Source organism: Heterocephalus glaber, unplaced genomic scaffold (genome assembly GCF_053883595.1).
Source record: "Heterocephalus glaber isolate CG9 unplaced genomic scaffold, H.glaber_assembly_v1.0 deba00000621, whole genome shotgun sequence".
NCBI lineage: Eukaryota > Metazoa > Chordata > Mammalia > Rodentia > Bathyergidae > Heterocephalus > Heterocephalus glaber.
The window spans coordinates 28882496-28909539 of NW_028258153.1; the positions used below are offsets into that span (position 1 = coordinate 28882496).

The window sequence follows — 27044 nt, forward strand, 5'->3', positions numbered from 1 at the left end:
TATGATAAAGGACAGGCTCCTACACAGGCCCAAATCCCTGGTGAGCCTGGTAATAATGTATCTAGTTTTTGGGTTTTTTTGGTACCAATGATCGAACTCAGGACCCTGCACTTGTGAGCCAGGGAGCAGCACCAGTGTGCTAAATCCCCACCCCCCCACCCAATGTATTTAGGGTTGTTTTTTTTTGGTACCGGGGATCAAACTCAGGTCCTTACACTTATGCAGCAGGCAGCAAAACCACTGAGCTAAATGCCCGTGCCCCAGTGTTTTTAGTTTTAAAAGTGCAACTTCCTTCATTTTAATGATTGAGCCTTCTAAGTGATACATTTACACAATTTGACAAAAAGATACAAAGGAGAAACACCCCTTCTTGATCCTTTTATTCTCTCAATTTTCCCATTGTTGTCATTTAATTTTTACCATTCAGAGATTGTTTTTCCTAATACTGGAATCAAGCCCAGGGGCCTTTGTGCTGAGCTACAGGATCTTGAGACAGGATCTTGCTAAGTTGCCCAGGCTGGACTTAAATTTTCGATCCTCCTGCCTCAGCCTCAGAGTGCTGGATTATAAATGTGCACCAACATGTCTGGGCAGAGACCGTTTCAGAAACTTACAGTGAATATACACATATACTCGGTCATTCTTCCTTTTCAAGCTAACAGTGTTGTTCAACATACAGGCTTGCCGTCAGATTGTTCCAGTGCACTGATCTTGCTCGGTGGAGCTTCTGAATTTTACTTTAGAGGCACAGCACCTTTCAAATGGGTGAACCTGAGTTCAGCTCTTCCCTGCTGGTTACTGTGTTTTCAGTCTTCAGCTATTACTAGCAACGCTGAAACAAGCTTGCAGACACATCTCTCTGTACCTGTGGCAAGTACATTCACCTGTGCAGTTAATTCCTGGAGTGGAGCTGCATGCTCAGAGTAGCTGGAACTTGGACAATCACTGATTAACCCATGCAGGGGCAGAACATATTTTCCAACAGCGATGGCTGGTTCTGTGCAACCTCATGAGTACAACAGGCGATCAGCAACCTGTTGGATTTTACCAATCTGATATGTGCGGGTTTCCTTACAGTGTAGTTGTAATTAATGCTTCTCCACCTACTAACCTCTAATTCCTAGGGACAGATGTTCATCCCTTTTAGCCAATGCTACATTCTGCAATGCCAAGGACCACAGAAAGAGGCTTTCCCAAATGAATGGAGAAGTTATGTGTGAAGGTGAGTGTCTGTCTTCTCGTTTTAGCCATTTCCTTTTGCTTTCCATGAACTATACACTCAAATCCTTTACTCTCTGTGTTGTTGTCTTTTCCTTATAAATCTGTGGGCATTATTAATATATCAGGGAGACTGCCGTTCATGAGAGTGGCACATTCAGTAGTACCTCGGTTCTCGAACACTTTAGGTTCACAAACAAAAGTGTCTGGCAGAATTTTGTTTTTGTTTGCAATCTACAAATGGTGACATAGGGTGAACAAATACAACTGTGGCCATCTTTCCTACACAAACACTAAATGTAGCTGTCTTTTCCAAAATCATGAAACAAACTAAGTTCCTGAACCAAGGTGCTACTCTACTTTTTCTTAATTAGTTCTGTATATTTCAACTCCTGTTAGTGTTTTTGTAATGAATAGTTTTTTTATGTGTTTGAACTTATCAGAAGTTCTTCTACTTTTAATACAGCCTTCCCCTACTCAAACACAACTCTGTAGTTTTAAGAGTGCAGTATTACTTTGGAAAAAACTGTGCACATAACATAAATACACACAAGCTGAGAAAGAGCACTCACCTCGTAGCCATACTGCAGGACAGAAGAGGCAAGGCAGGCTCCCAAGATGTTGCCCACGGAGGCACAGGCACTCCAGAGACCGAAGACCACACCCCGGCTGCAAGTGGGCAGACAGAAGCGATCACATCAGAGGGGATTCTGTGTGCAGGTCAAACTTTAAAAAGTGCCAGAACGGTGAAGATTCTCATGACAGAGAAAAAATATTCTACTTTTTAAAATTTCAAATACACCAAAATGATAAAACATTGATAAATGATAAAGCTCTCTTGTAACTCTTAAGAATTTGTGATGTTAAAATTCAATTTGGGGGCCAGGGATTTACCTCAGTGGTTCCACCACCTGCCTCACAAGCGCAAGGACCCGAGTTCGATCCCCATACCAAAAAAAAAAAAAAATTCAATTTGGGAGCTGGGCATGGTAGCACACACCTATAATCCCAGCACTTGGGAGGCTGAGGTGGGAGGATCACCATGAGTTTGAGGCCAGCCTGTCTACATAGCGATAATCTGTCTCAAAAAAAGAAAAAAAAAAGACAAGCCACTTTGAACTCAGCTGGGGATGTAGCTCAGCTGTACCAGCACAATGCTTGCCTGGCATGTGCAAGGTCAAATTGGATTCCTAAGGGGTAGGGGGAAGAGCCACAAACTGGGAGAATATTTGCATATCACTTATCAGATAAAAGACTTGTATCCAGAATATAAAGAACTCTCAAAACTCAATTAAGAAAACAGACAATGCAACAGAACATATGCTTGTTTTTTTGAGACAGGGTCTTGCTATGTAGTTCAGGCTGGCCTTGAACTCACTATGCAGCTCAGGTAGGCCTCGAATTTGCAGCATTCCTCTTGCCTCAGCCTTCCTAATGCTGGGACTACAGGTGTGCGCCACCATGGCCAGCTTAATAGAACATTAAAGGGCACAAATCTACAATCATCACACAATAAAATTTTTGAAAATGGGGCAAAAGACTATAGATACTTCCCAAGAAAATGTATGATAAAAATAATTACATGATGCAAATAAGCACATGAAAACATGTTCAGTATCATTAGACATCAGGGAAATAAATGCCAAGTAAATCAAAATGAGATGTCACCACACGCCCACCAGAATGGCTAAAATCAAAGATTGATCAGACCAGGCACTAACTATAGGACTGCATAACTCTGTAATCATAAAACTCCCCTAGCCCCAACCGTGATTGAATGTGAGTAAATAGATAAAGATGCTTCTTAGTTTGGACACTAGATAAGATCCATATCAGTCATAATTATCCAACTCTTTGTTCCGGACACCACTATCTATAGAACAATCTACAAAGCATCTGCTGACTATCAGTACATGTCAGGCTAATTAACATACAAATGTAAGACCACTAAACCTTTGTAAATTTCGCCTGTTAACTCCCCTGCAAGCCCCTATAAAAAGAGCCTCAGACTCTGGTCTACGCCTCTCTAAGCTACTTTGCTTTGGGAGTGCTGTCTGGCCGGACTAAGGTCTGTTTCACTTTCCAACTTGTCCCTGTGTTCCTTCCAGGGTGTTCTTTGCTGCAGTCAGCTCCTTGGAGCATTTGGTAAGGCCTTTGGTCTTACATTCTGGAGGCACCGCTGGGATCCCCAGGGGTGGTCCACTTCAGCTCCTTGGAGCATTTGGTAAGGCCCTTGGCCTTACATTCTGGAGGCACCGCTGGGATCCCTGGGTGTGCTTCACTATAGTCAGCTCCTCGCTGGGATCCCTGGGTGTGCTTCACTATAGTCAGCTCCTCGGAGCCTTTGGTAAGGACAGCGGTCTTACATAACAAGGATGTGGAGTGATTCCATCTACACTCTGCAGTGGGGACACAGATGAGAGCACTCAGAAAGATAACACACTGCCCACGGCCTGGTCACTCCACCTTCGGGTACAGTATTTACCCCAGAGACACAGGCACACGTGTCCACACAGGACGTTCAGACAAGCGCTGTCAGCTACTCCACTTCATTGAGCTCCAAACTGAAACCCACCCACACGTTCATCACCAGAAGCGCACACTGCTGAGGGACTTCAGGGAGCCTCCATGACTCCATTTCTATCAAATCTCAGAACTTCAAATTAAAGTGACAGAAGGCAGGCGAGTGTGAGTGCCAGGCAGGAGGAATGACCAAAGGGTGTTTCTTAGCTGTGACGATGGCTTTGCGGGTGTCCACATGCCAAATCCCACACACATGCAGCTTCCTTTGCACCTCTGTAAGGCCACGAGAGAAAACAGAAGGCATGGGGAGAGGAAGAGCCCAGTGGAAGGAACACTAGCTGTTCCCGTACCCCTGGAGAGAAACGACTGGCCCTGAACACAGGCAACGGCAGTGCAGTGGGTGTGAATAAAGATTCAAGAACATTCCATTTGTTTTGTTTTGGGTTTTTTGAGACTGTTTCACAATGTTGTTCAGGCTGCCCTTCAACTCATGGCACTTCTGCCTCAGACTCTCAGATGCTGGCATTATAGGTGTGTCCCAGCTTTTAATTTTTTTGAAGTTCAAATCTGTACTTCATTCACCCCAACTGACACTGTGTTAGATGAACATGTTTTAGCTCTCTACACATTTTTCTAACCTCACTGAAGCAGACAGAATGTTAAGTCATGAATAGGGAGATGTCACCACAGAGTGAGAAAGTCGATAAAGTGTGACCTCTGCCACCGACACTCAGTCTCTCCTGTCACAGGTACACTCCTGAAAGGCCTGGTGCAACTCCACGCAATCCGGGCAAAGGGCCCGATGCCATGAAGACACAGGCATGAGGACTGCCTCATCTACATTTGTTTTTAAAAGCACATCCCCAGTGACCAAGAGCAGTGACACAATTCAGCCTAAGCAACAGCCATGGAGGGGCAAGGTCTCTCATTTCTGATCATTTCTCTGGGGCTTCAACTTTTTTTTTTTAATCTGGAAAACAAATGAGTTAACCTTCATGGTCTCTGCTCATCTCCAGTTCTAAATCAGACCCGTACTGTGAAAACATTTAAGCCTGGCAAGGGGGCCAGAGGCCAAGTCAGAGGGCAGGGCCTGAATAGCAATGTGACGCTCGAAGAGTGCAGCTTCCAGTAACTGAGGCAGTGCCAACTCCTCATCAGTGGACCTGCAGGTCACTGCTGCAGTTCATGGGAAGCTGTGACCGATATATTTGCTTGTGACAAATGAGCTGACTTCCTTTCCTGGGGCCCTGTGATGGCTTTCTTGGCTTCTTTTTGCTTTAAGACTTGGCCATAAAAATAATGAAGTGGTCAGACCATTGAGCCACTGATCTGAAGACTCCATGTCAGCTGATTTAGAACAGCCTCCAATTCCCTCAAAATGACCCTTGTTAGAACTAGTAAGTTAAGTCATAAGTGAAAAAATTATCTTAAAAATCTTCATTAAACAAATTAGCCCACAAGCAGGCTGTCTCATCTACTCCAAAGTAAAACACAAATATCACAGAACAGCACCTTTTCTAGTCACCTGCACACTGAGACCTAACCAGAGCACTCTCGGGTGATGCTTCATCCTGCCCAAGTTGGGTACCTCTCACCACGAAATGGGGAGCTGCAAAGCTGAGGAGCAGCAGATGCACACTGAGCACCAGGTGGGTGGACAGCGTCTGTCACCCCAATTCCCACAGCAGAACAAACACGCAAAATGACACAGCCGCACAGGAGATAAATATACATCTGGTAACATGTAAATATTCATCTAGGAAAAAAGGTATAAATCCTATTTTTTTCCTTTTGTTTTGTTTTTGAGGCAGGGTCTCGCTATGTAGTTCAGGCTGGCCTCGAACTCAGGGCCATCCTGCTTCAGCCTCCCAAGTGATGGCGTGCGGCACCATACCTGGCTCATGAAAACAAATGAACAGTGTCTCTGAAATGGGAGTAACACCAACAATGCCAAGGAAGCAAGTCTTTGGTTAGCTCAAGTTATGTTCCAAGCTGCAAATTCTGCCTGGCTCTTCTTCCCAGGAGGCCAGGAGGCTATGCTATCAGCAGGCCTGTCTTTGTCCCGTGGCCCACACCACACACTCAAAGTCAACAGTCCAAAGCCAAGCTAAGTGAGGCCTGGGGGAAACATCCACTCTAACCACTAAGGGTGGCATTCAGGGGAATCTTGTCAGAGCTGCTAAGACTGCAGATAAATCACGGGGAAACTTCTGGCCTCAGTTTCATTCTCTTTAATGTGAGCTTGACCCGTGGCAGGTCGTGGCTGAACTGAGAGATAGAACAAACTCTTTTCTTTCTTTCTTTTTTTTTTGGTACTGGGGATCGAACTCGGGACCATGTGCTTTCCAGGCAGGTGATGGAACCACTGAGCTAAATCCCCGGCCCTAAAAACTCTTTTCTTACATACTGTTACATATATTAGGTACACAGGCTCAAGGTCATGAGTAGCTACATGTCTGCATATGACTCATGTTAAACCACACTTGATCTTAGCCAAAAGGCCAAGAAGCGATAACTCATGTTAAACCATAACATTTAAGTTGTGTGTGGTTACAAAATGTGGTCTGGCCAGGTGTGGTGGTGCACCCCTGTAATCTCAGCACTTGGAAGGCTGAGGCAGGAGGATCACTACGAGTTTGAGGCCAGCCCGGACTAAATAGTGAGCTCTTGTCTCAAAAAACAAAAACAAACAAACAAAAAAGGGTATGATATTCAATAATTTATTCTCTATGAGAGATACCACAAACTCTGGTGATTACTGTTACATTTCTTTGCTTAATAATTTCTAGATTGTAACTAAAAAGAAATTTTAAAGTCATGTATTTTATTATACAAATAAATGCAAATTTGCAGTGTTTTAATTTTTTTAACTTTTCAACACAGACTAGTAACAAATGCATTTCCCAGATACATGTGAGCTCCACTGTAATTTTTTGGACTACAATCTTCCAGGGGTTAAATTAAATTGGAGCATCAAAAAAGGACAGAAAAGGCAAAACTCAAAGGTAAATAAGTGATAACACACTTATAAAAAAAAAAAATAGAAAGCCAGGCATGTTGAAACAGGCCCGTAATCCCAGCACTCTGGGAGGGCTGAGGCGGGAAGATCAAAAATTTAAACCCAGTCTGGGCAACTTAGTGATGCCCTGAGTCAAAATAAACGAAGAAACACTTAAAAGGGATGGATGGGGGACCAGGGATTTAGCTTAGTGGTTCTGGTGCCTACCTTGCAAGCACAAGGTCCTGAATTCAATCCCAGGTACCAAAAAAAAAAAAAAAGGGATGGATGGGGATATAGCTCAGTGCAAAGATCATGGGTTCAATCCCAGTACCACAGAAAGAAAAGCAAGCAGACATCTGTCCCTACTGCCTTAGGTCAGACTCACATCTTGAGGAGGTCAGACTCACATCTTGAGGAGGCCCGCCTCGAGGGCTGTGTCTTACTGAGCGTGAGCAGTGGTGAGGTCCACACCATTCCCAACCCACTCTGCGTGGCCCTCCTTCCCTGACTACTTAAGATTTTCTAGACACAAGGAGGATGGGGGCAGCATCCATTGGCTCCAACAAGACTGAGCAAGTCAACACTGAAGTCCCTGTCACCAAACAAGGGAGGAGGAAGCAGCAGCAGCGTACCCAGCTTTGCCAAACCAGTTGCCCATCACGGCCACCACGCAGGGCCAGCCCGTGGACTGCAGCAGGCCGTTCACGATCCACAGGATGCAGTAGAACCACTTGTTGTAGAAGTGCACCCATTCTGTGAGTGTGCCGAAGATGAACACCTTTCAGAGAGGAAAGAAAGGGGACATGAGACATACCCACGGACACTTTCCAGGTACATTCTGTCACCTAGCACCTCAGAGTGGGTGACCCTTCTTCCACTGCCTGGGCTCAGAAGCAGCACTGAGGAGGCGACCACCCTGTCACATTTCACTACAGCTAACAACCTCAGGTCCCTATGTTTCCACCCCATGCTGCTCCCTCAGGCCCATGTGGCAGAGGGGACAGTGACCTCCAAAGGGCATAGGATGTGAGTCCACTTAGGACAGCACCAGACACAAGCTAAGAAGTCACGGGCGAGGCTCCTATTGGGAAGCAGCTTCTGGATCTATCAGTGAAGGAGAACCTGTCCAGTTTCTCATCTACTGAATGCTTTAGTGGTTTCCATCAGGGACTGCCTTTCTCCGGGCAGTCAATTTTGGGACTGCCTAGCACGGGTTACTGAGCGGTATGCACAACTCTGTCAGATTCCAGTTCTCAGGCATCTGGAGCAAGCAAGGCCCTAAGGACACAAGCTAGGGGACAGGAGGGGTTGTGACACACCATACTTGGCTGTGGAAACTAGGAAATTGATACTCAAATGGAGAGTTTATGTACACACCTGTATTTTTTAATATTAAAAAAAGCCAACAATGTATGTATATAGGTTTTTTAAAAAGTGTGTGAATCATTTGCCATTAAAAATACTTATTGGGCCAGGGATTTAGCTCAGTGGTTTCGCCACCTGCTGCGCAAGCGCAAGGACTGGAGAAAAATTAAAAAATTAAAAATACTTATTTGTGTTTCATATAAAACAGGTGTAGGAAAGTCTTGAAAAAAAAAAAAGTGTGTAAATATGTATACGTGAGCAGCTTACAAATAACCAAAGTGCTCCAATCCTTAAAGTTTCAAAAAAAATTTTTTTTCCCAGACTCGAATGGTAGATATTGAGAACAAAAATAAATCAGGATCTAATTAAACTCTACGGTCTCATCCATCAATAAGGCATAAGGGCCAGGGATTTAGCTCAGCAGTGCCACACCCATCTCACAAGAACACGGTCCTGAGTTCAATCCCCGGTACCATAAAAAAAAAAAAAAAGGTGATAAGGATGCGTGGTGCCGCTCACAGCACCTACTGTGTCAGGCCCTATCACAAGCCTCACACAGATGCTGCCACCCAGAAGGAGGGGGACACACAAGGAAGCCAGGCATAGGAAATCAGCAGGCAGGAAGCGGCAGAGGGGCAGAGACTCAGCTGCCTGCCCCAGGGACTCTGTGGTCTCCACCACTGTGCAGCCCACTCTCAGGGAAAGCATGGCAGAACTGGAAATGGCCAGGCCCCACAGCAGGCGGCTACTACAGGGAGTTCAGGTCAGGGAACAGAGGACCCTCCCAGGTTGGCAGCTGAATGTGGCAGCAGGGGACAATGACCGGAGGGAGAGGTGGAGTCAGGGCATGGAGAGGTGAAAACTGGGCCACAAAAGGAAGAGCAGCAGGAACACAGCCCGGAAGAAGGAAGGAGCAGGGTGGGTCAGGGGCTCCAGGGGCTCAGCAAGAGGCTCCATCCTTTGATAGCAGAGGGTTGATGCAGAGGACAGATCCAGGAAACAGGCAGGCTGGCCCAGTGAGAGGCAGCAGTGAGCACCACACAGCCTCACTGTAAAAAGACCCCTCTGGGAAAGTCACAAAGGGTCAGCACACAGGGGGCAGGTCTCACTGTGCTGCTCCACAGATAAATTGGGGGTACCTGGTCCCTAAAATCACAATTATAAGATCTTGCCAACTCACCACTAATGCCGACGAGCACATGCCAAAAGACAGCACCCATCGCAAATTCAGCCGGTCCCCAACGACTCCACTGATGAAAAGGCCCTGAAAAGAAATCATTCCACTTTATAGCTCTAAATCATACTGCAGGCAGCCAGGCATGGTGGTGCACACCTATAATCCCAGCACTCTAGGAGGCTGAGGCAGGAGGATCACCATGAGTTCGAGCCCAGCCTGGGTTGGTTACAAAGTGAGTTTTAGGCCAGCCTGAACTACACAATGAGACCCTGTCTCAAAACAAACAATAACACCCCCCAAATGAATAAATGAATGGTACCTCAGGCCAAAGAGGTGACATGCATTGCAAAGCAAATAACATAAAGAGATTGCAGGGGCCTCCTTGAATCAGCCCCGCAGGGTCCAGAAACTGTGCAGATTCCGGTCACTACATGTGATGCTGGCAAACTCTGATTTTAATCAGCTCCCTAACTGAAAATGAGTAAGAACCATTCCGATAGAAATAAGTACCCAAGGGCCAGAGATGTAGCTCAGTGGCACTGTGCCTGCCTGGCAAGCACAAGGTCCTGAGTTCCATCCCTGGTCCAAAAAAGAAGCAGCCAAACATACTCATCTTGGAGAGGAGATTAATTCTTCAACACCAGCCCCACGCTTCCCAAGGGATCTATCTGCACTGAGTCGAGATGTGTCCTACACAGCCTGTGCTTTCAGCTGTGACAAGCGGGACAGACACCTGCCAGGAACACACACACAGGCCATGTGATGTGACTCTCGGGTCTCAGGATACCACAAGGCAGGGAGCTCGCAGAGACAGAAGTACCAACCAGAGAAGAAAGGCACTCAAAGTCTGTGCTTCTGTTCATCTCCCACCGCGTGCAGCCCAGGGGCCAACAAAACAGCAGACCTCAAGGGCAACACACGGTAGGTTTCTCCTATTAAGCTACCAAACAAATACATGTCCTTACCTCAAAACAAAAGACAGACAAGCAGGCAGACAAACAAGCAAACATGCAAATACATAAATAAACATCCTCACTCAAACCTAAATACAGATAGGACCAAGTGCTTCTGGTCAGAGAATTTTTGTTTGTTGTGAGACAGAGGTTTCCTACATTGCTCGGGCTGGTCTTGAACTCATTATGTAGCCCAAGCTGACTTCAAGCTCACAGCAATCCTCTTGCCTCAGCCTCTCGAGTGCTGGGAGGACCAAAGACTTCTGATAAACTATCTCAGTAATGGAGAACAATAAGATGAGATCATCCTCATCAGATGCTTCCTCCTCCTCCTCACTTTCTCAGCAGTGGGCACAGGCATTTAAGTAGATTCAGTCCTCTACAGATGCTGCTCAAGCAGCCCACTGCTACATGTAATTAATGGGAAAGAGAAAATCTCACCATTCCTTCAGATAAGGGAATCAGGTTATTCTCCACTGCTCCAGGAAGCAAACTGCCTGGAAGTTACAGAAGGAAATGTACCTGAACGGAAAGAACTGACCAGCTGGCTGTGGTGATGCACACCTGAAATCCCAGCACTTAGGAGGCTAAGGCAAGAGGATGAGTTTGAGGCCCGCCTGAGCTACACAGTGAGTTCAAGGCCAGCCTGGACTACACAGTGAGACCTTGTCTCAAAAAAACCCTAAAAACCAAAGCAAAACAAAACAAAATACTAATGGGGAGGGCAGCTCAGTGGTAGAGCACTTGCCTAGCATGAGGCCTGCGTTCCATCCCTGGCACCACTAAAACCCAAACCAAAGCAAAACTCAATGGAGGGCAAGAGGGAGGGAGGAAGAGGGGAAAAGGCTGTAAAAATGAATCCAGACAGGTTATGTGCAGGTACCAGCTCCCCATGATAAATATAATCATTATGTGCTGCAAACTTGTAGCAATAAAAATGAACTTCTAGGGCCAGGGATTTAGCTCAGTGGTTCTACCGCCTGCCCCGCAAGCGCAAAGACCCAAGTTTGATCCCCAGTACCAAAAAAAAAAAAGTGAACTTCTAGAATCCTCAAACTTACCACAGCATAGGAGAAGAGAAAAATGGTATCCAATGTTCCAAGAAAAAGTGTGGCTTCCTCTGTACTGGGAAACAACCAGTTGCTGCTCCAGATCTGCAGGAACAGGACAAGAGCAGGTCACCTCACACTCCCAGGGAAAGAGTGAAGGCACAAGGGCAGCAGAGTCCACAGCCCAAAGCCCAGCACGCAGCACTGGTAAGGACTGGCTTTTACTGTAGCACAGGCATTTTTTCTCAAGCAAAACACTCCGTTCCCAGCACGGCCAAAACAAAACAATCAATCAAAACACTTAAATGCTAATGACTAGGTTAACTAAATGAGAAAACTAGGCAGTAAGTACAAAAGCACACATTTCAAAGAAATAAATTCTGATTATAATCTCTGCATTCAGGACATTTTAAAGATTCATAAATTAGAAATCATGTCTCTCTCAATCCAGAAGTAGACGTATTTCATAGTACTACTTTTTCCCCCTAGTACAGGAGATTGAACCCAGGGCATTCACAATGATCTACTACATCCCTAGCCCTTTTGGGGGTTTTTTTTTTTTTTTTTTTTTTGGTACTGGGGATAGAACTCGGGACCTTGAGCTTGCGAGGCAGGCAGCAAAACCACTGAGCTAAATCCTTGGCCTTTTTTTTTTTTGGCTTTTTTGAGACAGGGTCTCACTATGTAGCCCAGGCTGGCATTGAACTCATGGCGATCCTCCTGCCATAGCCTCCCAAATGCTGGCATTACAGACATCTGCCACCACGCCCACACATTAATGGACAGATTTTTTTTTTTGGTACCAGGGATTGGACTCGGGTCCTTGTGCTTGCGCAGCAGGCAGCAAAACCACTGAGCTAAATCCCCAGCCCATTAATGGACAGATTTTAAACAGCTCTCTTCTGCTTCACTGCCAGGATTCTGCTGAAATACACTGTCTACTAAACCAAACCAAAGAACTAAAACAATCAAGTAGGACTAACAAAGATTCAGAAAATAGGATAATGGAAAAGAAGAAAGTATACTTTAATAACATAGCCCCAGTCAGGATGACTGTACCAGCAGCTTAGAAAAATTCTAGTACACCCACCTGCCTCGCAAGCACAAGGTCCCGAGTTTGATCCCCGGTACCAAAAAAAAAAATATCTAGTACACAACCCTATGTGTATGGTGGCGCATGCCTATAATCCCAGCACTGAGGAGGCTGAGGCAGAAGGATCCCTGCAAATTCAAGGCCAGCCTGGGGTACACAGTGAGTTCAAGGCCAGCCTGGACTTGATAGTGAGACTCTGTCTCAAAAATCAAAGCACAAAAGAAGAAAAGTTCTAGTACACACAATGAATCATCCAATGAAAGTCAATTACACAACTGAGCACACTGCACTCAACCTGCTAACTGCATGTCTGCCCGGTCCGGGCCATGAATTGTCCCGGTGTGAACGGTCAGCCGGCATGGGGTAGAGGGTTCTCTTGGTGGTTTCCTACTGAACAAAGCACCCCCATGTCACCCAGAGACCTTTAGTACATGCATAGGAAGCACCCGAGTCCAGAGAGGGTCACTTAGGTGAGTCCTGACCCACCCCAAGAGAACACAGAAGAGGGATCTGCGTGGGGTGGGGTGCTAACTCCGGAGAGCTTCCCGAGAGCTCATGGGGGTGAGGACGGCACCATATGGCCCTGCAACTCTTTGGGGCCTTGGGGGTGCTACAGGTTTCTGCACCATTTGCGCAGGCAGGGTAGCCGTCACAAGTTTGAGACAACTGCTAGAGCCCTGGAATCCTGCTTCTTCTCCTGGAGGTAAATCCACATTCTCCTGCACTATTCTCATGGAAAAACTAGATAAATTTTTATTATAATTTTAAGGCAAGTTCTCAAAGATTAGACCTAACCATTGCCTCTTTATTATTACCTGTGAACATATATTTTGTGATGTTCATTTACTATTTTCAGTGTTTGCCCATGTCAGTGAGCCCCAGTATTAATTCTCAAGGTATAGAGACTGTGTCTACTTAAAACACCCAATACACCCCGAGTGTGGCACATGTCTGTAATCCCAGCATTCAGGAAGCCGAGGCAGGAGGATCTCCATGAGTTCAAGGCCAGCCTGGGCTACATAAAAAGACTGTTTCAAAAACTCCAAAACACACCTAATAGTTAGGCATGGATGTGAAAGCTACAATGAGTCCTTGTTGAGAAATGCTGAACCACACATATAAAAAGTCTTTGTTAAGAGTTTAGATTGGCCTTATTTGTACTTCTGGTTCTAAAAGCCCTTTCTACTTTTGGATGAGATCGGCCTCAAAAGCAAGCTCACCAGGGACAGTTATATATATATTCTAAGCCCAGGCTGGGCGGGAGGCACACACCTCCCTAACTAGTCCACTTCCAGTGACAGTCCTCAGGAAGGGAGAGTTGGGGTGTAAAGTATAAAGAAAAGGATGAAGTGAGCCCAGCCCTCCACAAGGGTGGTTATGCAAAGAAACATCAAACTCAGCCAGCCATGGTGGCGCCCACCTGTGACCGCAGCACTCTGGGAGGCTGAGGCAGGAAGACCGTAAGGTTTGAGACCAGCCTGGGCAAATGAGTGACTTAGTGAGACCCTGTCTCAAAAGAAAAGGGAGGCTGGGCCAGGGATGTAGCTCAGTGGCACAGCGCCTGCCTGGCAAGTGGGAGGCCCATAGTTTGATTCCTGGTACAGAAAGAAAAAAAAAGAAAGAAAGAAAAGGGAGGTAGCTCGGTGCAGACCCAGGTCTTAATCCTCAGTACTTAGAAAAAGAAAAAGAAACACAAAGCTCCTCAGGGTAGCTCAGGACTTGACTTTACACAACCCAAACTACTTAACCTGAAGTCCTGAAAAGAGAGAACAGTAAACCTCTTTTAACAGCAATTAGAGCAAGCAAATAAACGAAGTCTTAAGCAGAAAAATCAGTGTCAGGCCCCAAAGGCCAGCAATGTGAACGGTTCCTGCAGAAGAGCCTCATGGCGGCTGGAGCCGGCCCCCCGTGCACAGTCCTGCTCCCAGGGCCCCTGGCTCCAAGGAGGGTTCCCACCATTCCCTGGTCCCAGCGGCTCATCCTCCTACCCAACAGTGTGAGACCCTGGACGCCTGGCACAGACAAGCACACGGACCTATCCCACCAGCCCCAGGACAATCCCTAATGAGCCTCCCGGGGACCAACACTTCCCGGGTGTTGTCACAGCTTGCACTGGATAAACTAAAGACATCCTGGGAGAGGCCTGTGGAAGTTCAGACCTGGTTTCCTGCGGCTTCACACCATTTGCTGCTTGTCTTTGTGTCCTTTTGCTGTAATAAATCACAGTGGTGAGCTACATACTGACCCTGTGGCTCTTCCTCCTAAGCCACCAACCCTGAGGGTGGTCCTCACCCCACCCCAGGTACCTAAGAAACAAGGCCACCTTAGGAACTGGGCCAGCAACTCGGGGCCTAAATGAAAGCCAGCTTCTCTTTTTCTTTTTTTTTGTAATAAATTTTACTTTATTTTATCCCATTCCCCCCCTTAAGCCCCCTCCTCTCCCTATGTACAAAACCTTTGTTTCCATTTTTTCCTTCTATTTTCCCTCTCTTTGAAAGCCAGCTTTTCTGTGCATTGGTCAGGCTGCACCTGAATGCCACACTTAGTGCTCGCACCATGAAGCTACAGCAGAAGGAGCCAGAGGAGCCCAGAGAGGGGTGAGCTTCCTTCACACAGCTCACACATGTCCTCTCCCTAGCAGCACCGAAGCAGGCGCTGGGTGGTTATCTCTAACAGTGACAAAATACTGGTGATAAGCTTAGGCTACATGACCTCTCCAGGGCCACTTTCATCTTTAGGGTTTGGGACTCAATGAACACATCTGACAAGTCGGCTAATGGTCATTCAGGCTCCGGGTACAACCTGGCCCTTATTCTCCATATCTAGTTTAAATTCTAGGAAAACGGTACAGAAACACCTCTTCCAGGAAGGAAGCTCCATGAGGACAGGCTCTGTTTTTTCATTCTAGGCTTTTGAGTTTTTCACATCTTCAGTGCTTAAGAAAGTGTGCATGCAAGACAGTCAGTCGCCCAGTAACTACTAACTTATTTACTCTTGGGGGATAGTCATACAACCTTCAGGCCTCTGTCAACTTCAAATGAGCCCAAATAATTTTTGAGAAATAATTTTTGAGAAATAAAACATCCCAGTATTTTTTTTTTCTTTTCAAAAGGCCACTTTATTGATGGAGATAAAACTGAATGGAGGGCCGGGGATTTAGCTCAGTGGTTCCGATGCCTGCCTCGTAAGTGCAAGGTCCTGAGTTTGATCTCTGGTACCAAAAAAAAAAAACTAAATGGAGTTTAGTTCTTCTTCCCTCCTGCCTCTTTTCCAGCTCCACCACTGTCTGTACCAACAGGGCAGACACAGCATCTGTACTCTCAGGCCCTGGAGTGGGCCCCGTGGCTTCCACCGGCTTGGGCTCCCTGCTCTGTTTCTTCAAGTATTTGTGGCTCAGGAGATTGTACCAGTGAGTCGACCTTGCCTCAGACCGACAGACCTCAGCCAGGCTGATATGGGCGCCTCCCAGGCACTCCTCCACATGGCTCTGGTCAGTGGTGCAGACATCAACTTGTAAGGTCTTCTGGTGAAGGGCTGGACAGGACAGGGGCACCCAGAATGCCTCACTGAATAGGAGGCTGTCAGAGCTTCCAGGGCCCGGGTCCAAAACAGTCAGGTGTGCTCTCAGATCAGGGAAGGACAACCACACGGACATTCACTTTCTGGTCTTGTGGCAGTAAAAGAGCAGAAAGGTTTCTCAGCTGAATAATTAATTTTGCAAGCTGCTTATTTTTCTCATCATACTTCAGAGTATCTTGAACCCAAGTGGCACCCACAACTTCTGATTTGTAACTGTCAAATGCAGCTGCTTCTGGAGCACCCAGCTTCAGCACATCACTGTCCCCAGCCACAGACTCATCGGACACTGCAGCTGAGACACAGGCCACTTTCAGGCCGCATCCCTGACCATAATCACAGCTTGGTCCAACGGCTTGCCCTCTGTCCCTGGTCCCTCCAGCCAGTTCCTCTGTCCTGGATACCGTCATAGGCTCAGCTCACAAAGAGTGGCACTCAGCTATGGGTCTTCAAACTCCAGGGGGTTCAGGAAGGCATCTCCAGCCAGGAGGGGGGTCAGTGATGAGAGGGGAACATGGGGGGATGGGAGGACAGAGAGGAGCATGGGGACAGGGAGGTCATGGACTTTGGGTACTAGACAGGGAGCACAGGGCCTACAGGCAGCTGCCAGTCTCCACCTTCTGGGTCTTGGCCACCTCCTCCTCATGGATGGTGGTGATGCAGCCAGAGGGCTGGAAGCCCATGGCTCCCTCCAGGAACAGGAGCTCTACCCAGCTCTCCAGCTCTGAGTCCAGCTGCTCGAAGGGGTCATAGTAGAGGTCTGTGAAGCTGGCTGAGATGGAAGAATACTGGCTGGAGGCGAGGGATCCCAGGCTGCTCTCTGAGGACAGCGACTACGTACTCCTGGAGAGGCTTTTTAGCTGGGAGTGCACAGGTGGTACTACCTGCCACGGTGCCTCCTGTGTTTAACTTAAAAAAATTTGTTTTGGTATCAGGAATTGAATTAAGGCCCCACGCTTACCAGGCAGGCGCTGTGCCACTGAGCTACATTCCAGGCCCATCTTACTGTTTAACTTTAACCAAGGGCCGGGGATTTAGCTCAGTGGTACCATTGCCTGCCCGGTGAGCACAAAGTCCAGAGTTTGATCCCCGGTATCGAAAAAACAAAACAAAAAACTTTAACCTCTGTCAGCACCTGGCTCTGGGTGTCCTGAGCTGCCTGAAGGTTTTTCTCCAGCCGCTTCTGGGCCATCTCCATCTGCTCTACCTCCCTGTATCCACTTTTGGGGGCTGATGAAGTACATCTCCTTCAGCTGCACCTCCTTCTCTTTAATGAGGATCAAGCAGTTCCTCCCTGAGTCTAGCACCCCAGGCCAGGCCTCACTGTCCAGCTTAGTCAGCTGGATCTTCAGGTTGGCAAACTTCTTTTAGCTTCTCTGCATCGAAGGTGCAATCTGATCTTCTCTGTCAACGATTGTTGCTGCTGGTACCAAAAGTTCCCAAGGTATCTGTCTGGGAGCTCACATCCAGGTACTGCTTCGGCAGCGGGAAGCCTGAGCTCTCCGGAGAGCTGCTGTGGACTACAGGCTAGAGTGAGGCCCTCTGTTGGTGTGGAGGCCATCCTTCAGCAAGGGAAGGCTCTTAATAAGATCCTGTTTTTCTTTTCTTTTAGTACTGGGGATCAAACTCAGGACTTTGCGCTTGCAAGGCAGGCAGCAGAACCACTGAGCTAAATCCCTGGCCCTTTCTTTTTCTCCACAAGTGATGGCCTTCTTGATGGCTTCTGTTTCTCTCAAGACAGCCTGAGCTTTATCTAGTTTGTAGCTACCCTGGGCATCAGACATTTTCTTATTGATTTTCTTCAGGGTCTGAAAGCCACATTCTTTCAACTGGACCTCATGCTGCAAGTGAACCATCTCCCTCTTCAGCTTTTTTTTTTTTTTTTTTCCTGTTTTACGTTTATTTAATGGATTTAATCATCTCAGAAATCTTTCTCTTCATCAGATGTTTGATCCCCTTGCAAAATTTTTGGTTTTTGAACTTGAATGTGGACCTTTATTCCATCAATTATATGATTTTCATGTTGCACTGCATTCTGAAGTGCTTCTTCTGAAGAAAAGTAAATCCAACACATACCTTTATGAAAGTCAGTCTCTTTATCAAAAGGAAGAATGCACTTTCATATATGGCCAAATTGAGCAAAGTGTTTTCTCAGCTCATTGGCTGTTGCAGTCCAGGGAATTTTCCAGACAAAAGGAACCTGCCGAGTAAAATTCATACGCAGTGCCAGGGCACCCCTCGATACGGAGGCTGCCATCTTTAGACTCACTCTTTGCTTATCGACTCAGGATTTTGCAGTTCAATTTCAGCTTTTAGAACGTCAGGGTCATACTTAGAGCTGGAGGACGAGCAGGAGACCAAGCTGACCTGGGAGCCCAGCCTGTACTTCCACATGGCATGTAGCTGTTAGTACTCCTGCTGCACGAACTCCAGGCACTATTGGTTCATCTTGTAGACCTCCTTCTGGATGCTCAGAGCCTCTTAGGCCACCACCAGGTTGAGCTTGAGCGTGTACTCCGGCTCCTGCCAGCACTACACCCTTGGATCCTCAATCTGCGAGGTTCTGGTGTTGTGGTCTATGAAGTAATCTCCAACCTGTGGGTCAGGGTAGCACCACTGTCTATGTGGTCCTGAGGCCCTGGCCTGGTGCTGCCCTTTCTTCTCGCCACCGCCAAGGCAGCAAGGTGTGGGTCCAGGTGCCAAACATCTCAATAATAATAATAGGATGTCTACACTTCCATAAAAAAGTATAACTCAAGAAATATGGTAAAGGGCCAGGGATTTAGCTCAGTGGTTCCGGTGCCTGCCTCACAAGCACGAGGTCCTGAGTTCGATCCCTGATACAAAAATAAAAAATGTTGTAAAGATTGAATGGAATGAATCTGTGTATTGAGAAAAGGCACTGTAGGGACAATATCCTTATCCCAAACTGCATCAAGACTTTACGTGGTCAATAATGAATATAAGGAACCAGGACACATATTTCTTGACTTCAAGATACAAACAAAGTGATTAGATAAATATTTAAATACTGAAATTCTAGACCATACAATACACACTGTACAAGAGTTTAGAGAAGGGAAAAATCAGAAGCTGGGAAAAAAGTTTGATAGAAAAAATGGTATGTTATTTCATCCATAAAGGCAATATTTAGATAAGCAGTAAAAGATGAAAGAGTTCTTAGGCCGGGGATTTAGCTCAGTGGTTCCAGTGCCTGTCTCCCAATCAAGCACAAGGTCCCGAGTTTGATCCCCGATTCCAAAAAAAAAAAGATGGAAGAGTTCTTAAAAGACAAACAAGGGCCGGGGATTTAGCTCAGTGGTTCCAGCGCCTGCCTCGAAAGCGCAAGGTCTCAAGTTCGATCCCGGGTACCAAAAAAAAGAAAAGTTTGGGCCGGGGATTTAGCTCAGTGCTTCTGCCACCTGCCTCACAAGTGCAAGGACCCAAGTTCGATCCCCGGTACCAAAAAAATAAGAAAAAAGACAAACAAGTGGGCATGGTGTCACAGGCCTATAATCTCAGAACTCTGGGAGGCTGAAGCAAGAGGACTGCAAATTTGAGCTCAGCCTAGGCAATCTAGAGACTTAGCAACACCCTGTCTCAAAATAAAAACTTAGGGCCGGGATTTAGCTCAGTGATTCTGCTGCCTGCCTTGCAAGCACAAGGTACCGAGTTTGATCCCCGGTACCAAAAAAAATAAAAATAAAAATAAATAAAAACTTAGCTGGGCATGGTAGCCACACCTGTAATCCAGCACTCAGGAGGCTGAGGCAGGAGGATCGCCATGAGTTCAAGGACAGTCTGGGCTACATAGTGAGTTCAAGACCAGACTGAACTACAAAGTAAGACCCTGTCTCAACTAATTAATTAATTAATTAATTTAATTTTAAAAGAGCTAGGGATGTAGCTCAGTGCAAAGGCCCTGGGTTCAATCTCCAATATGATAAAAATCATAATAATAAAGCAGAAATCTCAAAGGCAGAAATATACAAGTTTTGTGTGAAACTCAATTAAAACAGCCTAGCCAGAACTGTGCGGTTTCAAAACAGTGACAAGTAAGCTGTTTGGCTAGAGCCGAAATGCACAGGCTTTGAAATCAATAGAACATTCTAGAGTCCTAAGCAGGCGAATGATTCAAAGAAGACTTCAGCAAGTGTTCCGGGTGGGAAGGGCTCTTCTCCCAACCTGGTGTCCCGCCCTGCTCACCTCCACTGGCAGTTCTGCAGACGTGTTCCAGGCACTTGGGGTCCACTGCTTGGAGATGCTGACCTTGACATTGCTAAATGTTTTTCTTGAAGCATGGAGCAATGAATAGCTACAAAACAGAGAGAAGTACCGCTGGGTGAGGAGCAGAGAAAACAGCATGCAATGAAACCCCAGATGTGACTGACCTCGAGCCTCTGTGTGTCATAGGCCAGTCCCATAAAGAGCTGAGAGTCTTTATTTGTTGTTGCTTTTTTTGGTACTGGGGATCGAACTCAGGACAGTACCACTGAGCTACATCCCCAGCCCAAGAGCTGAGAGTCTTTAGCAACTGTGGCCGCCCGCTGCATGGCCATCCAGGAGCCTCCTCCTGGGATCCTTGTCTTTTTCTCACAGTGTGATACCTGGCCCCTCAAAATGGATACCCCAAACCAAGCAACCAAAATAACCTAGGAACACATAAAATTAGAGAACCATTTTCCTAGTTTCAGCCTGAAAACAAAAAACAAAGCCACCTTTCATGGGTACCTTCAATAAAGATTAATAATGAAATCCACCCAGAGACCAGCAAAGTAGTTCAGTAACAGGGTTACATCTAACCTGCCCCATCACCACATGGCCCAGTTTATGTGTTGTTACAGAGAGAACCACTGAGGCAGAGGGTCTTCACCAGCCGGGCCCCGTACCAGCCATGCCACAGGAGTTACCAGGGCTCCCGAAATGGCACACACCACACTGACTGCTCGTAGGCACAGGCCACGCCCGCCCTGAATATGCACACCCTTGATCCCAAGCTCCCCTTCCACAGATGCAGGACTCAGTACTAGCCAGGGGTTCTTGCCTCCGCACTGGTGAGTTTGTGCCCAAATGCTCCTGGTCGAGGGCCCTGGGCATAGAAGGATGTTTAGCAGCGCTCCAGTCTTTGACACAGGCCTCAAACAGCACCCCTCCCCCATCACAACAATCACATTATCTCCAAATATTGTCACACGTCCCCCGGAGGGTAAAATGGCTTGAAAACTACTTTATTAGAGCTGTTAAAAAGTTCAACAGGAGCTAAGTGTGGTGGAGCCCAACTGTAATCCCAGCACTCTGAGAGGCTGAGGCAGGATGGTCATCAATTCCAGCACAGCCAGAACAATTTAGCAACCTAGTTTGAACCTATCTCTTTTTTTTTTTTTGGTACCGGGGATCGAACTCAGGTTCTTGCTCTTGCACAGTAGGCAGCGAAACCCCACTGAGCTAAATCTCCAGCCCAAATACATCCCCTTTCTTTCTTTTTTTTTTTTTTTATCCTATCTCAAAAACAAAAGGGCCTGAGGATGTAACTCAGGGCTAAGGCCCTGGATTAAATGCCCAGTACCACAAACAAACAAACAGGTAAGAAGGGAGAGAGATAAGGAGGGAGGGAGGCAGGCTGGTAGGCAGGCAGCCAGCCAGCCAGCCACGTCTGGTGGTGCAGTCTGATAATCCCAGTATTGTGACAGACAGGCAAGAAGATCCCAAATTCAAGCCCAGTCTGGGCAATTCAGTGAGCCTATCTCAAAATAAAATAGGACTGAGGATGCAGCTGAGTGCGAAAGCCCTGGGTTCCATCCCTAGCACTGCAAAAATAAAATAAATAAATAAATAACAGTTCAATAGGTTTGGAGATGCAAGTCAGTGGTTAAGAATTGGATTTACGGCCGGGGATTTAGCTCAGTGGTTCCGGCACCTGCTGTGCAAGCGTAAGGACCCGAGTTCGATACCCAGTACCAAAAAAAAAGAATTGGATTTGCATGTATATAGAGCCCAGGATTCAATCCCCAGTGTTGCCAAAAGAGAATTATTAAATCGAGCTGGGGATTTAGCTCAGTGGTTCTGCCACTGGCCCTGCAAGCAAAAGGGTCTGAGTTCGATCCCTGGTACCAAAAAAAAAACAACAGTTATTGAGAGAATTATTAAATCAAATTGAAGGGCTGGGGATGTAGCTCAGCAGCTCAGCACCCGCCTGGCAAGCGAGAGGCCCTTAGTTCAATTCCCGGTACCAAAAAAAAAAAAAAAGAAAAAAGAAAGAAAGAAAAACCAAAATGAAGCTATGCATGGTGACACAAACCTACAATCTTCACACTCTGGGAAGCTGAAGCCAACCTGAGCAATTTAGCGATTTATCAAGACCCTGCCTCAAAATATTTTTTATTTTTGATTTTTTTTGAGGCAAGGTCTCACTATGTAGCCCAGGCTGCCCTTAACTCAAAATGATTCCCCGCTTCAGCCTCCTGAGTGCTAGGATTACAGGCATGCCCCACCACGCTCAGCTTTGAAATATAAGAATTTTTTTTTTTGAAATATAAGAATTTTTAAAAAGGGCAGGGATGTTCAATCCCCTGTACTGCAAAAACTTAAATAAATACAATTCAATTAAAATTTTGAGCTGGGCTCTACTCCCAGCACTCGGGAGGCTGGGGCAAAAGGATCCCTGTGAGTTCAAAGCCAGCCTAGGCTACAGAGTGAGTTCAAGGCCAGCCTGAACTACATAGTGAGACCCTGCCTCGAAAAAACAAAAATCTGAGTTAAGAAAGTTATATTACATATTTAAGGGAAGAGTCTAGCAGAGGGCAGCTGGGAGTGTGACTCAGTGGTACAGCATGTGCTCAGCATGGCAGAAGCCCTAGGTTTAATCCCCAGCACCAAAACCAAAAACCAAACAGACCAAGAGGAAGAGTAACTGCATTTCATTAGAGGCCTATGCCAGCAAGGGCAGACCAAACACGAGGAAAGGTGAGCAGCTTTGGCCAAGTGCTACCTGAAGAAGGTGAGCAGGAACACGACGACATGGTGGTGGCTGAAGCGGGTGAGCAGAGCTCCTCTCTGGAACACGCTGGGCCAGGCCATGGCCCCCTGGACCTTCCTACTCGTCTCCACAGGGTGTGCTTCACATCATTTCCACTTTCTGCAAAGATAAAGTGGATTTCCCAGTTATCCAACACAGCTTATACAAAACCTGAATTAATTATCATGACCAATCAGCAAATAATCCAGCTTTGAGGGAAAACTCTCATGAGCTAGATGACACCAGAAAACTGGACCAATAATTAATGTTTTACAGTTATTTGCTATTCTGGGGCAAGTGAAAACCTTGATGAAAGATTACTTATATACTAACAGAATTTTCATACAAACTGAGAAGAAAATCACTAATTCTTTTTTTTTTTTTGGTACCAGGGATGGAACTCGGGTCCTTGTGCTTGCGAGGCAGGCAGTGGAACCACTGAGCTAAATCCCCAGCCTGAAATCAGTAATTCTAATAGAAAAGTGAGCAAACTAGGGAAAAAAATAAGAACCAAGATACGTCATGTAAAGGTACAAGATCCCAATGATGAATGTAACTGTATTGTATACCTAAAATGTACCAATAAACTTAATTAAAAAAAGAAAGAAAAGTGACCAAAAGAAATGAAAGGACAACTTAGAAGAAATGAATTATTAAACTTAACAAAAGTTCCAGCTGGATGTGCACACCTGTAATCCCAGCACTTGGGAGGCTGAGGCAGGAGGATCACTGAGAGTTCGAGGTCAGCTTGGGCTACATAGTGAGCACAAGGCCAACCTGAACTACATAGTGAGACTCTTATCTCAAGACAAAACAAATAAATAAATAAAAGCCCCAAACCCACTAGTGGGTTTTAATTTGCATTTAAAATGCAAATTAAGCCAAGAAATTGGCTGCAGAGTTAGAAGACTGCTAGGGACGGGGTACAGCTCCATGGGAGAGAGCACCTGCAAGAAGCCCTGGTTCATCGGGGGCCCAGATAGTGCAAAAGCAGGTCAAGGTATAGTTCATCCTGACTGTGCACTCGCTGTTGCTCAAAGTGCCCATCAGTACACTACAGGAAGGCCATAAGCCACGGTCATCAATGCCTCTGACACAGAAATCCAATCACCAGGAATGAACTAAAGAAACACGAGGTGATTCAAGTCCATGAGCAAAGGCCGCCTTCACAAAGCATCGCAGCTTTTTATACTAAAGGACCTTGCATCTGCCGTAAAAGAACAGCAGCACAATGAGGGCCGCTCTGCGCCACCTCTTTCCACACCTCCACCAGTTCTGCATGGTTTGTCCTAAGCTGCATCAGCTGCCATCCAAGAACTGAGCACAAAGCAAGCTCCCAGACAAACCATCTCCAGAGATGAGTCTCCAGCAGCATATGCAGTAACAGGCAACAATGCCATACAACAGGGCTATGTTCCCACCAGCTAAACCATCTGCCATGAATTAAATGGCTTTTCATGGGCTGGAGTATTGCTCAGTGGTATAGCACTCAACTAGCATGCGTGAGGTCCCAGGTTTCATCCCCAGCACCAGGGAAAAATACTTTTTTGGCGGGGAGACAGGGGCTCGCTATGTAGTTCAGGTTGGCCTCAAACTTGTGGCAATCTGCCTCCCAAGTGCTGGGATTATGGGCATGTGCCACCATGCCTGGCAAAAAATACTGTTTTTTGTTTTTTGTTTTTAGACAGGGTCTCGCTATGTAGCTCAGGATGGCTTTGAAATCACTGCATCATAGCCCAAGCTGGCCTTAAACTTGTGGTGATCCTCCTGCCTCAGCCTCCCAAGTGCTGAGATTACAGGTGTGCACCACCATGCCTGGCTAGAAAAATACTTTTTAATGACACTGAAAATGACAAGCGTCAAGAGCCATTCTACATAATTTTGGGGAAAAAAATCATTTCATAATTAAATTATGACTAGGACTGTCTAAGGCCCAATGTCACCTTGCCCCCAGCTGGCTATGGTATGTGGAAACATAACTCCACTTTGCCTCCAGTCACAAGTTGAGGCCTTGATGGTCCTGTGACACTGTTACGCTCAAGGGCAAGAGTACATTAGCTGAAGACATCCTGGTTCTTTGAGAATCAAGTAGTAATAAAAAATTAAACTATTATTATTATTATTTTTTTTTTTTGGTACCAGGGATCGAACTTGGGACCTTGCACTTGCGAGGCAGGTACCAGAACCACTGAGCTAAATCCCTGGCCCCCAAAAATTAAATTATTAAAGAAACATTTCACCTGGGGGAAAGACAAATTCCTTATTAGCCTGCTATCTCATCCCACCTACTGTTATAAGAATGCTTTTCCCATCTCACCAGCCTCATCAACCTAAGATCCTGATCAACATAAGAATCCCTCCCCCCCAAATCACCCCATACTCCCTCCAATTATTGTGTGTACCCAATAAATGGCAGCCAGCTCAGGGTGTCTTGTCTTTGCCAACTCTAGCACTGACCTCCCAGACCCTCCACCCCGTACTTCAAAATGATGTCTCTATTTCTCTTTCTTTAGCTCTCACCATCCCCCTTTCTAGGCAGATGGAGAATTGACTGGCCTCCAATAGGCAAAGGAAAAGAGTGGTGTCTAGTTACTTTTCCCTCATTGCTGAAACAAAACACCTGACATCCAAAGTTAAAGGAGGCAAGGTTTATTTAGCTCACAGTTTGTAGAGGTTCCAGTCCATAATCGGCTGGCAGAGTGGCACATGGCAGAGGGGAATCACAGAGGAGAAATAGTTCATGGCATCCAAAAGTAGCAAAAGCAACAAGGGACCTTAACCGCACCTTTCTGCCACCTTTATTTTACCAGGACTACTGGGATTAGGGAGATACCAAACCAATTGGTGGATTGATTTAGTAATCACACACCCTTAATCCTAGCATCACACATTCTACATTCAGCCACCTCTGAACAAGCCCTATGACCACATGAGTCTTTGGGGGGGACATCTAGACATAAGCCACAAGTGGTCTATGACTCAACCCTGTACTAATATAAGTTTTACAAATAAATAGGGAATATACTAGTTCTTTCTAGGTATTCAAATTATGGATAATGTTAATTTTCTTCTGTATATTTTCCTAAAAATTATATAGTAAACATGTATATTATTATTATTAGAAAAGTCCTATAGCTGATCTGCTTATTAAGAAAGAAAATTAAAATGACTAATTTAACAGATTAGAGAAGTTCAAGGTAGGAGACAAACCCAAGAGTTGCCGGTACCTAAAAGAGAGAAAGAAACTAAGCATCGTGGTGTACACCTGTTATCCCAGCACTCTGGGAGGCTGAGGCAGGAGGATCCCAAGTTCAAGCCCAGCCTGGAGAACTTAGAGACTTAGTGAGATGTGTCTCAAAAAAAAAAAAATTTAAAAGGGCTAAGGATGTAGCTCAAAATGAAGGACCTGGGTTCAATCCCAAGCATCATATTTAAAGACAGAGAGAGAGAGAGAGAAAGCTCAGAGCAGAGCTAGAGGTATAGCTCAGCCATAGAACATCTGCCTGGTATGTACTAGGCCCTGGGTTTGATCCCCAGCACCACAAATAGGAATAAAGTATAAAGTAGGATAAAATAGAGACTCACAGGGCTTTGCTTTCACACAGAGGTTCACAGTGACAAACTACTTTTCACTCATCGGTAAGCTTAAAGGCTGAGAGATCCAGCAGAATGGCCATTCCATCCAGCAGAATGGCACATGCCTATAATCCCAGCACTCAGGAGGCTGAGGCAGGAGGACCACAAGCTTGAGGCTAGCCTGGGCTACACAGTGAGTTCAAGGTCAGTATGAATTACACAGTGAGACTTTGCCTCAAAAAACAAAAACAAAGCAAAAAAAAAAGGAAAGGGATTCTTTCCCTGCCCACCACAGGTCCAGAAGGCACCAGTATAATAAAAGGCTGAGAAGCAAACAGGTCTCTCTGCTGACTCCTCTTGGCCCTCGGCTGCAGCAGTCTTTGCTTCCACGTGGGGCAGGACCTTTTGTGGAATGACAGGCTTGTAACATACAATCCAACAAGGTAGCTCACAGAACTACGTATGCTCAGCTCTTAATGCGGAAAGGTGGAGCAGACT

At 46.1% G+C, this 27044-nt stretch overlaps 1 protein-coding gene and 2 pseudogenes across 4 annotated transcripts in view; all 3 read right to left on the reverse strand.

Annotated features, from left to right (window-relative positions):
* Nucleotides 1–27044, reverse strand: part of Slc37a3 (solute carrier family 37 member 3) — a 73597-nt gene that overhangs the window by 37472 nt on the left and 9081 nt on the right. For all 3 annotated transcript variants that reach the window (XM_087206315.1, XM_021263692.2, XM_004851280.4), the window contains exons 2-7: nucleotides 22944–23090; nucleotides 20162–20270; nucleotides 11299–11391; nucleotides 9288–9371; nucleotides 7375–7520; nucleotides 1791–1887 (exon numbers count right to left, since the gene is read on the reverse strand). In XM_087206315.1, coding sequence (XP_087062441.1) covers nucleotides 1791–1887; nucleotides 7375–7520; nucleotides 9288–9371; nucleotides 11299–11391; nucleotides 20162–20270; nucleotides 22944–23032 — 618 coding nt within the window. In that variant the 5' untranslated portion in view covers nucleotides 23033–23090. The remainder of the gene's footprint in view (nucleotides 1–1790; nucleotides 1888–7374; nucleotides 7521–9287; nucleotides 9372–11298; nucleotides 11392–20161; nucleotides 20271–22943; nucleotides 23091–27044) is intronic.
* LOC147829412 (protein KIBRA pseudogene) lies at nucleotides 11432–17053 on the reverse strand (annotated as a pseudogene).
* Nucleotides 17204–18212, reverse strand: LOC110350519 (SRA stem-loop-interacting RNA-binding protein, mitochondrial pseudogene; annotated as a pseudogene). Its single transcript, XR_015449212.1, has one exon. The product of XR_015449212.1 is annotated as an SRA stem-loop-interacting RNA-binding protein, mitochondrial pseudogene (transcript).